The sequence below is a fragment of the Oncorhynchus mykiss genome, chromosome 17 (genome assembly GCF_057628025.1).
Source record: "Oncorhynchus mykiss isolate SJ-2025 chromosome 17, ASM5762802v1, whole genome shotgun sequence".
NCBI lineage: Eukaryota > Metazoa > Chordata > Actinopteri > Salmoniformes > Salmonidae > Oncorhynchus > Oncorhynchus mykiss.
This window is the reverse complement of record NC_143038.1, coordinates 36,134,591-36,147,892: the sequence shown is the minus strand read 5'-3', so window position 1 is coordinate 36,147,892 and position 13,302 is coordinate 36,134,591. Positions and strand designations below refer to the sequence as shown.

Here is a 13,302-nt window from a genome sequence, read left to right as displayed (position 1 = left end):
TAACCAAATCTTGTGTGCTTTGGTCAGCAACATTTATGTCATGAGATGTATGTCATGTTCACCAACAATGACTGAAACGTTCAAATTTGCCAGTGATAGCTACCTTTCGACGAGCTGGGGACTGAGGCTGATGTTGTGACCGTGGCCCCGAAGCGGTTGGCAGGCACCCTTAGTGTGGTCACATTCTTCTGGGGCTGGAATAGGATGATGTGGACCTTAGGAGCGAAGAGACAGCCTAGCACCACAGAGCCACTCAGACTGACAGAGATACACATGGTGGTGGTCTGAACCTGTATAGGGAGATAGAGGAGACAGGTTGAATCATCAGGATTCACTGAATATACTGATAGGGCTGGGGTCTTTTAGTCGTTTCCTGACAGAGATGGAGCTCTATTCCAAGACCAGTGACTGTAGTGGTCTTTTGCTATCTGCCATTTCTGCCAACCAGTTGAGCATCTCTGGTGGACCAAACTGATGGAAATCTCATTCAACTGTGCCCACTAATGACTGCCACTGCTGTCTGTCCTGGCAGATCCTGGGCCCAGATTCACAAAACACTTCTTATGCAAAAACTTAAGAAGCTTCTTAAAAAAAAGAAGTTCATGTGATAGTTTGTAAGTGAAATTCTTCAACAATATCTTAAGATGTAATGAATTTCTTACGAACTTCTCCAATATCTTCTTAAAATATTTGTTGCTAGGCAACTGTTTTTGCTAGTTATCCAGCTAGCAATGGCAATAATGTTAGTATATTTCTTACTGAGATTCCTGTTCTAAAACATGTTCTTGGGTTTAAAATAATCAATACTGACATTTTCAGGTTAAGTTTCTGAGTGAATTAAACGTTCAATTGCTTTCATGAGCTTGTTCTCTCACTGCCCTGAGTTTAAGACATGGGTTTAGCTATCTTGGAATTAAGATGACTTTATTTTCAAGAATCTAATTTCTTCTTCACTTTTTGCTTAAGGAGAAACATAAGAAATAGCGCAAGCATATTTCCAAGAACCTTTTTAAGGAATAGCAACTTTGCTTAACTTTCGTCTTAAGCCTATGGTTAAGGAAAACATGGCAGTTAAGAAGAAATGTCTTCTTTAAAAGATTATGTGAATCTGGGCCCTGGGTTGTCATCATGAGCCCATCGTTAATCTGCTCTGACTCCTAACCTGTGATTACTCAGTCTTCCCAACCAATAGGCTGCCTCGTACCACTGCTGTTTCCGCATGCAAAGACCACCAGTTCGCACAACAGAATGGTCTGACTCTGAGCATCAAAGCACATCTATGTAGTACATTAACAGCATGCACAATCCATAATAGTATGATGGAAGGCTTTCAGGTTTGTTTCTGTTGAATTTGAACTCCATTTCACCCTAATGAAATAACACTATGACAGTGTGACACAACTTTTGTCCAAGTCACAGTTGAGTGTGAATTTCCAAGAGCTGTCTATGGCCCTTCGTTGACCTCAACAAGCATCAGGTTTGATAATATATATATGCATGTATGTAAAGAAACAGTAGGCATTTAGCTACCTAGGAGCTATTCAATGCATATTTTAACACAAGATAATTTAACAAACCATGGCACTGGACTAGATCAATAGCCTTGAGCTTTAAGAGAGAGAGAGAGAAGATGACTTAGAAATCAGGAGAGAAAGAGAGAGAGAACAAGTCTGCCATTTGACGGTTGATGGAAGTACAGTCTGGAATATTGAATGTCCATGTCCATATGAGACCCCAGGTTCATTGAAATTCAATGAACAACACAGCTTGTCTTTCATGTGAGAACATCTCCAATGTTGAAATGCAGGACGCTGAGCCCAACTGCTGTCATTATTAATGGCACACAGAGAGCAAAGCGTTCTGTTGCATAGCCAAAACCTCTTCCTAGCTTAATTATTCTGTCTACCACAGCTCCAATATGAACACTCATCATCTATATTCAATATGTACACTCATCCTAATACTGTTCATCCAGTCTCTCACTCCTTTCTAGCCTGCTTTCTCACCCCTTCTCTCAAACTTTTCTCTTTCAACTCAGGTGTTTTTTTGCTAGTACATAGAACACCATAGAGATGATGAGGAGATAGCCTGGGGAGACTCATGATTCTGATGCAAGACCAATATGAGACTCCCTCCTCCTCCCCCTCTCCTTTCTCCTCCCAGAGCCCAGTGGCACACCAACACCAACCGGACAGGCATTAGACTAGACTAGATTCAGCCTTGGGTCCCAGTTATCATACACCCTGGACTGAACTTTTGTGTCAGTTGTATACATATTGTCTCTCTTTATCTTGCTTACATGCCAACAAAGACTGCGTAGGTCTGAAACAGGGCGATGAAAGCACCTTTAAGCTATATTTTTATATAGATATAATATATACAGTAAGTCATCTATCCTGTTAGGCTGTATTGTGGTGTCATATTGGGCTCGTCATTTGGGTGTTGAGAAGGGGCACACTGGGTCACTGGGTCTGGGTGTTCATTAGTTGATTAGTCGATCAGTTAAGCAGATGGCTATCTGTAGATGACTAAGACAATCTTAGCATCAGGCCCTAAGAAGCCCAGCTATTCCCTTGTTTGAACTGATCTCAGCTGAGAACTGGAAAACGAAGCCATGGCAATATTGTAGAGGAATGCTAGGAACAACCCACTGGGCATGGACATCTGTTTAACATATACTTTTGATTTAGATTTGGTTGAGTTGTCAACTAACGTGAATTCAATGTGAAATCAACCAAACATTCCGCCATGTCATTGGATTTAGGTTAAAAATACGAAGGTCCCTTACGTTGATGACTTTTTTCAAATCCAATCAGTTTTTCACCTTGATTCAACGTTTTCATATAGAATGTTTGGGTTGAAATGACGTGGAAACATTGATTCAACCAGTTTTTGCCCAGTGGGAAGAGTCTTCCTATCTAAATTCCCTGGGGGAAATCTCCTGCACATTTCATTGTCGATGTTAGAAGGGAGAAAAAAAAAGCATTATTTTCAAATCATAACGTAATGTATATAAATGGCAATACTGGAGTTTTAGATTAGATAAGGAACGTCATTTGGAGAATGACTATACGAGGAACGATCAAAATGATGATGATGATGATCAAAAGGAATTTATGTACAGTATGTCACCTAGATCCATTGGTACATTAAAGACACATTCAAAGACTTATAGATTTCTTTAATAATGAAAATATACCCACCTTGTCATTAATATCGTAATGACCCTAGTATTGATAGGTACAATTACCTCGTTCTACTCCGTCATTTCATTACAATATATTGGAGTTGGGGTTGCAAAATTCCAGTAACTTTCTCCAAATTCCCAGAATGTCCAGAAGTCCTGGTTAGAATATTCCCAGAATCAGAAGGGGAATAAGCAGGAAATCTGGAACCCTCCAACCAGGATTTCTGGAAAATCTAGACATTTTGGTAAAGTTGCCAGCATTTTACAACCCTAATTGGAGTATATTTTTACCACTCACCCTGTAGTCGCTGGCTGTGACGTAGAAGATGGGTTGGAAGGCCAGCCAGATGATACAGGTGGTGTACATGGTGAACCCAATGAACTTGGCCTCGTTAAAGTTCTCTGGACACTTCCTGGTCTTAAAGGCGTAGACTGTGCAGAGGACGATTAGGACGCAGTTGTAGGCCAGAGCGGCCAGCATGCTGGAGTCCTTGCTGTTGCACTTCAGGGTGACTATATCCCTCCTTTCGGGGCTCACCTCCATATAATTAAATAGAACAGAACCATATTAGGAAATAGAGTAGTGTATACAGTATATTAATATGGAATATTATTATATATTTCTATGCTCATGTGATGGGCAATAATATCACTGTGCTTCATTAACAGTATAGCTTTCTTCCCTGACCCTCACTGGGCTGGAACCAGGGATCATCTGCTCTGCAAACATACATGACCCCCCCCACTTGACAAAAGCTAATGAGTTGATAGCTTGTGTGGAAACATTTCAGGCTAGGGAGTGATGTTAGGAATCCAACTCTGTTACGCCCACCTCCTTCCTGACACCAGGCATCTCCACCAGAAGCCAGACCACAGCCACCAGGAGCTGACAGGAGATAAGTCCGCCGCAGATGGCCACCTGGGAGGCTGGGCTGATGAACCGTGGCCGTGTGGCCCCGTCCTTCACCCCGCTGAAGATCCTCGCGATACGGTTGGTCTTAGTGAGCAGTGCCGAGTAGCACACAGCGAAGGAGGTTCCCAGGCCTAGTCGACGTAGGGTACACACGGCCATCGAGGGCTTGGCGATGTAGATGAAGGTCATGCTGTAGCACATTAGGACTCCGAGTAGGAGGATGTAGGACAGCTCCCGGCCGCTGGCTTTGACCACAGGGGTGTCATTGTTCTTGAAGAACAGGCCCACCACGGAAAGGGTACACAACATGCCCAGGCAGGAGATTGTGACGGGCCCAATGGCCCAGGCATCCTAAATCAAATGAAGGTTTATTTAAAGTGTTATTTCACACTTAAATGTCTCAAAACTCAGACACATATTTTAAAAAGAGGAGAAAAATAAGGTAAAACAGTGACAATACCTCCCAGTGGATGTACTCCTCTGGGAGGTCGAAGCAGCCTGTCAGGTTGGCCTGGGGCCACTGTCCGAAGCTGCAGTCTGCACAGGTGAACTCATCCAGCAGGTACTGGTAGGGCTGGCAGGGGAAATAGATAGTTAAACATCTACAGAACATCTACAAACTAACTATCAACAATATTTCAACTTACTATCCACTTACCCTAGCCCTAAACTTAACCTTCATCCTAACCCCACCCAAGAAAGGTAGTGCATATTCAACCGGTAGAAATGAATGGCGCCGAGCGGAACACACCCTCAAAGAGAGCTGCTGACTATCGGAGGATAAACGATACAACGAAAAAAGAAATGAATCTCTCCTTGCTTGTGGATGTATTACCTGGCAGGGGATGCAGATCCAGCAGCACACATCTCCAGGCTGCATGCTCTTCACCTCGTTCTTCCTGCAAGGATCACTGCACTGGGAGGTGGGGGGCACTCCGGCTGGGCCCCTCCATGGCACCTGGCTGGTATTCAGGATCAGGCCCTGGGCCCAGTAACCCACCTGAAGAGGAAAGGAGAGATACTTTATTCTTCTTCCTTTTTCCCCATCCCCAGACACACACACCGGGTCAGCCGTGGTTCAGCACTCCTGGATGAAGAGCTACATACCTTCCTATACACGTATTTATCATCCTGTTTGTGATAGTGGAAGATGTTGTAGCGGCCCAGACTGTCCCCGTAGGCGTCAAAACGCACAATGTTCTCCGTGTCGGCAGGTCTGAAGGGAGCTGACGGGAAACAGAAATACTGTATATCAATGATGACATTTCAGAAGAAAGAACAACTCTCCATTTTAGTTAGATATTGAGTTTTAATATGAGTCTCTAGTCATTTAGTTTTCTCACAAAGAAATCACAATTGAGATGCTATGTCAATGTTTCCTTTATCTTATCCATTTGCTTTTTAATTCATTTATTTAAAATGCAACATATATTCATGAGGCATTTTCTCAAAATAGTGCACACTGTTTGCCTACTCTAACTACGCATCTTACTGAGTCCCTATTTGTTACTGATCCCACTGCAAATCAAATCATCACCAAACCCTTTTCAACAGGGACACAACATAAACTGCGAAACCAATCTCACGGTCAATTCAGATCTGCATTTGTTTCAAATTGCCCCAATGTACCAATATTGATGATTAAATAAAACATTTAATACTCAATTTTAATTAGACATCATTCTAGGACTAGCTCAGGTAATAACAGGATTACTATGTGATTCTGAGCTGCTTCCGGTCTGTTCTTACATTCTGTGTTATCACATTGAAAATAAGAAATGTAAGAATAGATTAAATGTATTATTTCTGATGACATGAATGGTACACTATATATACAAATGTATGTGGACACTCCTTCAAATGACTGGATTTGGCTATTTTAGTCACACCTGTTGCTGACAGGTGTATAAAATCAAGCACACACCCATGCAATCTCCATACATAAACATTGGTAGTAGAATGGCCTTACTGAAGAGCTCAATTACTATCAACGTGACAGCGTCATAGGATGCCACCTTTCCAACAAGTCAGTTCATCAAATTCCAACCCTGCTAGAGCTGCCCCAGTCAACTGTAAGCTCTGTTATAGTGAAGTGGAAATGTCTAGGAGCAACAATGGCTCAGCCGCAAAGTAGTAAGCCACACAAGCTCACAGAACGGGACCACCGAGTGCAGAAGCGCCTAGCAACACTCACTACCGAGTTCCACATTACCACTGGAAGCAACGTCGGCACAAGAACTGTTCGTCGGGAGCTTAATGAAATGGGTTTCCATGGCCCGAGCAGCAGCACACAAGCCTAAGATCACCATGTGCAATGCCAAGCGTCGGCTGGAGTGGGGTAAAGCTAGCCGCCATTGGACTCTGGAGCAGTGGAAATTATTTCTCTGGAGTGATGAATCACACTTCAACATCTGGCAGTCCGATGGACGAATCTGGGTTTGGCGGATGCCAAATCTTAACACTACAGCATACAATGATATTCTAGACGATTCTGTGCTTCCAACTTTGTGGCAAGAGTTTGGGGAAGGCCCTTTCCAGTTTCAGCATGACAATGCCCCTGTGTACAAAGCAAGGTTCCTACAGAAATGGTTTGTTGAGATCGGTGTGGAAGAACTTGACTTCGCTGCACAGAGCCCTGACCTTAATCCCTTCTAACCCTTCTAAGTGAATCGCCAACTGCGAGGCAGGCCTAATCGGTGAATTGTGAATACATCAAAACTATGAAATAACACATATGGAATCATGTAGTAACCAAAAAAGTGTTAAACAAATCGAAATATATTTTAGATTCTTCAAAGTAGCCACCCTTTGCCTTGATGACAGCTATGCACAGTCTTGGCATTCTCTCAACTAGATTAGCCTGGAATGCGTTTCCAAATGTCTTGAAAGAGTTTCCACATATGCTGAGCTGCTTTTTCTCCACTCTGTGGTCCAATTCATCCCAAACCATCTCAATTGGGTTGAGGTCAGGGGATTGTGGAAGCCAGGTCATCTGATGCAGCAGTCCATCACTTTCCTTCTTGGTCAAATTGCTCTTATACAGCCTGGAGGTGTGTTGGGTCATTGTACTGTTGAAAAACAAATGATAGTCCTACTAAGTACAAACCAGATGGGATGGCGTATCGCTGCAGAATGTTGTGGTAGCCATGCTGGTTAAGTGTGCCTTGAATTCTAAATAAATCACTGATATTGTCACCAGCAAAGCAACCCCACACCATCACACCTCCACCTCCTCTATGCTTCACGGTGGGAACCACACTTGTGGAGATCACCCGTTCACCTACTCTGCGTCTCAAAAAGACACACCGGTTGGAACTAAAAATCTCACATTTGGCATCTTCAGATCAAAGGACAGACTGTCCCAAGCAAGCCTCTTATTGGTGTCCTTTAGTAGTGGTTTCTTTGCAGCAATTCGACCATGAAGGCCTGATTTGCACGGTCTCCTCTGAACAGTTGATGTTGAGATGTGTCTATTACTTGAACTCTGTGAAGCATTTATTTGGGTCGCAATCTGAGGTGAACTTGTCCTCTGCAGCAGAGGTAACTCTGGGTCTTCCTTTCTTGTGGCGGCCCTCATGAGAGCCAATTTCATTATAGAGCTCGATGATTTTTGCAACTGCACTTGAAGAAACTTGAAAAGTTCTTCAAATTTTCCGTATTGACTGACCTTCATGTCTTAAAGTAATGATGGACTGTCATTTCTCTTTGCTTATTTGAGATGTTCTTGCCATAATATGGACTTGATCTTTTATCAAATAGGGCTATCTTCTGTATACCAATCCTACCTTGTCACAACACAACTGATTGGCTCAAATGCATTAAGAAGGAAATAAATTCCACAAATGAACTTTTAACAAGGCACACCTGTTAATTGAAATGCATTCCAGGTGACTACCTCGTGAAGCTGGTTGAGAGAATGCCAAGAGTGTGCCAAGTTGTCATCGAAGCAAACTTTGAAGAATCTCAAATATAAAATATATTTTGATTTGTTTAATCCTTTGTTAGTTACTACATGTTTCCATATGTGTTATTTATTCATTTCGATGTCTTCACTATTATTCTACAATGTAGAAAATAGTAAAAATAGAGAAAAACTCTGGAATGAGTAGGTCTGTCCAAACCTTTGACTGGTACTGTATATCTAAACCCGTGCAGTGAATGAAGGGTGCATATAGGCTAACATTGTGATACAGCCCGTAATCAAGTCACCTGACCTTATATGGATGGCTGTTAAGGCCATACACATTTTATTACATTACCCGCAGAATTGGATGCACTGCACTGCATATGGCCTCCGGTCCACCCATCATGGAACATTTACTTAAATGGGGATATCCCCTTCTGGGAGTTATATTTCTATTGTTAAGACTGCTTCACTCACCATCGAACTTGGCCTTGAGGATGAAATCCCTATAGAACCTCTTCCCGGTGCCTGGCTTCATGGCATCACAGATCTTGGTTGCATTGAGTGGACAAACTGCCTGCCTCATATTATGTAGAGCATGAGCCATAGCATACACTGCGTTCACTACAAACATGATCTTGGACTCCTGCTCAAACTTGCCGTCCCGCAGACTGTGTTCGCTACAACCAGGCTCTGTAAGACTACAGTCGAAGCGGTGCTCCCAGAATTCTCTAAACCAGGGGTTCCGTGTGTTAGTGTAGGGGTTCAGCTTGGTGAAGTAGTCGGCAAACTCCCGGATGGGGTAGGAGGCCAGCTCGATGGTGAAGGCCCCGTCGGCTGCTGTCTCACTTCCCCTCACAACACTCTCCTGCAAATCATTCACATTTTCTCAGTAATTGGAATGAAAATACACCCTTTATCAAAATCGCAAAACATTACATTTCATGGTAAACAAAGGTAAAATGATGGAAATCATTCTTATAAAGGAATTTATTCCTTAATTGTGAAGGAGTCGATTTTGACTGTTAGGAAATCGGTAATCAACTATTTTTGAACTGAGGCCAAGGCCCTACCTGCGCCCCCCAGCCGTCGCTGGCCACCCAGATGAAGGTGACGTTCATGCGGGCGGCAGCCACTAGCAGCTCCCTGGCATCCTCACTGCGTGTGAACAGAATGACCACCTTGGCATTGGACTTCTGCTGCAGCGAGCGGATCACCTGGTCGAAGCTGTAGCGGTTCATCGAGCGGCTCACCTGTTGATTATGCACCAGCTTTGAACCATCATGTGCTCGAATAAGACATAGTCTATAACAACAAGGCAGCAAAAGATACAACACTATTCCAATGTCAGGATTTAATCTGATCGTGGGATGTCTACAAATCACCTTTTAAAGCCAATTTCCAATTGTGCTGCAGTGTTTACAGTGAATGGGATCTCTGCTAACGTGGTAAAATTGCCTTTAGAAACCCCATTGTCGTCACCCCGTGATCAAATGTAATTTAATACCATGCAATAGTATTGTAATGAAATCGGTGGGTAACCCAGATTTGGATTCTAACCCGGGTCCAGAGACTCTTAAACCAACACCTTAACCATTACGTCAAGATTTCTGAACCCCTAGAAAAGGTCGGTGGGTGTTGGGTATATATTTCTATAGTATGAAACCTTTGTAATGATGAAGTATTTTCACTGTGAAAGTGGAAACAACAACAAACAAACAAACAAACAACAACAACTGGCTGACCTTGGCCGAGGTGGCAATGCAGATCTGGCGGGCGCGGGCCTCCTGCTGGAAGGCATCGATGCCTGTCTCACCGTAATCGCCCTCGGATGCCACGGTGGACACGTAGGTCCAGTTGAAGTAACGCAGGATCTCGGCGATGGCCTTGGCCTGGTAGAAGTCTGGCGGCACGGTGCGGGCGAAGTAGTCATAGCGAGACTTGTCACTGAGCTTGGCGCTGGTGGAGGCGTAGCTAATCTGAGGGATCTGGAAGAGGCGCAGGAGGTTGGCCACCTGGGGTGGGAAGTAGGGAGGGAGAGTGATAAACCATGCCAGCTAGTCTCAGACATTTAACATACTGCAATCATCTCCCATCTAATCTAAAATTCGAATCTAATAATAATTGAATGATCTCGCCATTTCCACTACTGGAAGAGGTTGGCCACCTATACAGAGAGAGGGGGAGGGACGGCAAAACTATGTCAGCTAGTTCCAGACATTTACCACCTACACTTACTGTTGAAAAAGGCCTAAGAGAGCTTTATCCTCATCTAAAATTCAAATGAACTATAATCACCATATTTATCATGTAAATTATTCTCACAGTGACAATGGCTGCAGCTTGTGTATGCTTGGACGTGACAATACACAGTTCCCGCCTTGGGTTAGGTGATCTCAACCGGCACATCATTTATATATGCAGTTGAATTCTGAAGTTTACATACACTTAGGTTGGAGTCATTAAAACTCATTAATACCACTCCACAAATTCCTTGTTAACAAACTATAGTTTTGGCAAGTCGGTTAGGACATTTACTTTGTGCATGACACAACATATTGTTCCAACAATTGTTTACAGACAGATTATTTCACTTATAATTCACTGTATCACAATTCCAGTTGGTCAGAGGTTTACATACACTAAGTTGACTGTGCCTTTAAACAGCTTGGAAAATTCCAGAAAATGTCATGGCTTTAGGATCTTCTGATGAAGAGTCAGTCAGTCAGGAAATTAAAGCTTGGTCGCAAATGGGTCTTCCAAATGGACAATGACCCCAAACATACTTCCAAAGTTGCGGCAAAATGGCTTAAGGACAACAAAGTCAAGGTATTGGAGTGGCCATCACAAAGCCCTGACCTCAAGCCTATGGAAAATGTTTAAGGGTAGAACTGCAAAAGCGTGTGTGAGAAAGGAGGCCTACAAACCTTCCTCTGTCAGGAGGAATGGGCCAAAATTCCCCCAACTTATTGTGGGAAGCTTGTGGAAGGCTACCCAAAACATTTGACTCAAGTTTAACAATTTAAAGGCAATGCTACCAAATACTAATTGTGTGTATGTAAACTTCTGAACCACTGGGAATGTGATGAAAGAAATAAAAGCTGAAATAAATCGTTCTCTCTACTATTATTCTGACATTTCACATTCTTAAAATAAAGTGGTGATCCTAACTGACCTAAGATAGGGAATTTTTACTCTGATGAAATGTCAGGAAATGTGAAAAACTGAGTTTAAATGTATTTTGCTAAGGTGTATGTAAACTTCCAACTTCAACTGTATATATACAAGTGTATACTACCGTTCAAAAGTTTGGGGTCACTTAGAAATGTCCTTGTTTTCCATGAAAACATACATGAAATGAGATGCAAAATCAATAGGAAATATAGTCAAGATGTTGACAAGGTTATAAATAATGATTTTTAATTGAAAAAATATTTGTGTCTTTCAAACTTTGCTTTCGTCAAAGAAGTCTCCATTTGCAGCAATTACAGCCTGGCAGACATTGGCATTCTAGTTGTGAATTTGTTGAGGTAATCTGAAGTGATTTCACCCCATGCTTCCTGAAGCACCTCCCACAAGTTGGATTGGCTTGATGGGCACTTCTTACGTACCATATGGTCAAGCTACTCCCACAACAGCTCAATAGGGTTGACCACTCCATTATAGACAGAATAACAGCTGACTGCTTCTTCCTTAAATAGGTCTTGCATAGTTTGGAGCTGTGCTTTGGGTCATTGTCTTGTTGTAGGAGAAAATTGGCTCCAAATTAAGTGCCGTCCACAGGGTATGGCATGGCGTTGCAAAATTGAATGATAGCCTTCCTTCTTCAAGATCCCTTTTACTCTGTACAAATCTCCCACTTTACCAGCACCAAAGCACCGCTCGACCATCACATTTCGTCTACCATGCTTGACAGATGGCGTCAAGCACTCCTCCAGCATCTTTAAAATAATTCCTGTGTCTCACAAATGTTCTTCTTTGTGATCCGAACACCTCAAACTTAAAAAAAATTCTCCCAATCTTCCTCTGTCCAGTGTCTGTGTTCTTTTCCCCGTCTTAATATTTTTAATTTCATTGGCTAGTCTGAGATATGTATTTTTCTTTGCAACTCTGCCTAGAAGACCAGCATCCCGGAGACGCCTCTTCATTGTTGACGTTGGGACTGGTGTTGGGTGGGTACTATTTAATGAAGATGTCAGTTGAAGACTTGTGAGGTGTCTGTTTCTCAAACTAGACACTCTTATGTACTTGTCCTCTTGCTCAGTTATGCACCGGGGCCTCCCACTCCTCTTTCTATTCTGGTTAGGGCCAGTTTGCTCTGTTCTGTGAATGGAGTAGTACACAGCGTTGTACGAGATCTTCAGTTTCATGGAAATTTCTTGCATGGAATAGCCTTCATTTCTCAGAACAAGAATAGACTGACGAGTTTCAGAAGAAAGGCCTTTGTTTCTGGCCATTTTGAGCCTGTAATCGAACCAACAAATGCTGATGCTCCAGAAATTCAACTTGTCTAAAGAAGGCCACTTTTCTTGCTTCTTTAACCAGCACAACAGTTTTCAGCTAATGATCAATTAGCCTTTTAAAATAATAAACTTGGATTAGCTAACACAACGTGCCATTGGAACACAGGAGTGATGGTTGCTGATAATGGGCCTCTGTACGCCTATGTAGATATTCCATAAAAAAATCTGCCGTTTCCAGCTACAATAGTCATTTACAACATTAACAATGTCACACTCTATTTCAGATACATTTTATGTTATTTTAATGGACAAAAAATTAGCTTTTCTTTCAAAAACAAGGGCATTTCTAAGTGACCCCAAACTTCTGAACGGTAGTGTGTATATATATATATATATATATATATATATATATATATATACAGTGCCTTGCGAAAGTATTCGGCCCCCTTGAACTTTGTGACCTTTTGCCACATTTCAGGCTTCAAACATAAAGATATAAAACTGTATTTTTCTGTGAAGAATCAACAACAAGTGGGACACAATCATGAAGTGGAACGACATTTATTGGATATTTCAAACTTTTTTAACAAATCAAAAACTGAAAAATTGGGCGTGCAAAATTATTCAGCCCCCTTAAGTTAATACTTTGTAGCGCCACCTTTTGCTGCGATTACAGCTGTAAGTCGCTTGGGGTATGTCTCTATCAGTTTTGCACATCGAGAGACTGACATTTTTTCCCATTCCTCCTTGCAAAATAGCTCGAGCTCAGTGAGGTTGGATGGAGAGCATTTGTGAACAGCAGTTTTCAGTTCTTTCCACAGATTCTCGATTGGAT

General features: G+C 42.3%; 1 protein-coding gene across 1 annotated transcript in view; it reads right to left on the bottom strand.

Moving 5' to 3' along the window:
* LOC110494073 (metabotropic glutamate receptor 2) overlaps window positions 1–13,302 on the bottom strand; it is a 64,278-nt gene that overhangs the window by 3,189 nt on the left and 47,787 nt on the right. The window contains exons 3-11 of the mRNA XM_021568769.3: window positions 9,750–10,019; window positions 9,078–9,257; window positions 8,482–8,872; window positions 5,208–5,326; window positions 4,936–5,100; window positions 4,561–4,674; window positions 4,020–4,451; window positions 3,486–3,725; window positions 104–290 (exon numbers count right to left, since the gene is read on the bottom strand). Of these exons, the coding sequence (XP_021424444.1) occupies window positions 104–290; window positions 3,486–3,725; window positions 4,020–4,451; window positions 4,561–4,674; window positions 4,936–5,100; window positions 5,208–5,326; window positions 8,482–8,872; window positions 9,078–9,257; window positions 9,750–10,019 (2,098 nt within the window). The remainder of the gene's footprint in view (window positions 1–103; window positions 291–3,485; window positions 3,726–4,019; window positions 4,452–4,560; window positions 4,675–4,935; window positions 5,101–5,207; window positions 5,327–8,481; window positions 8,873–9,077; window positions 9,258–9,749; window positions 10,020–13,302) is intronic.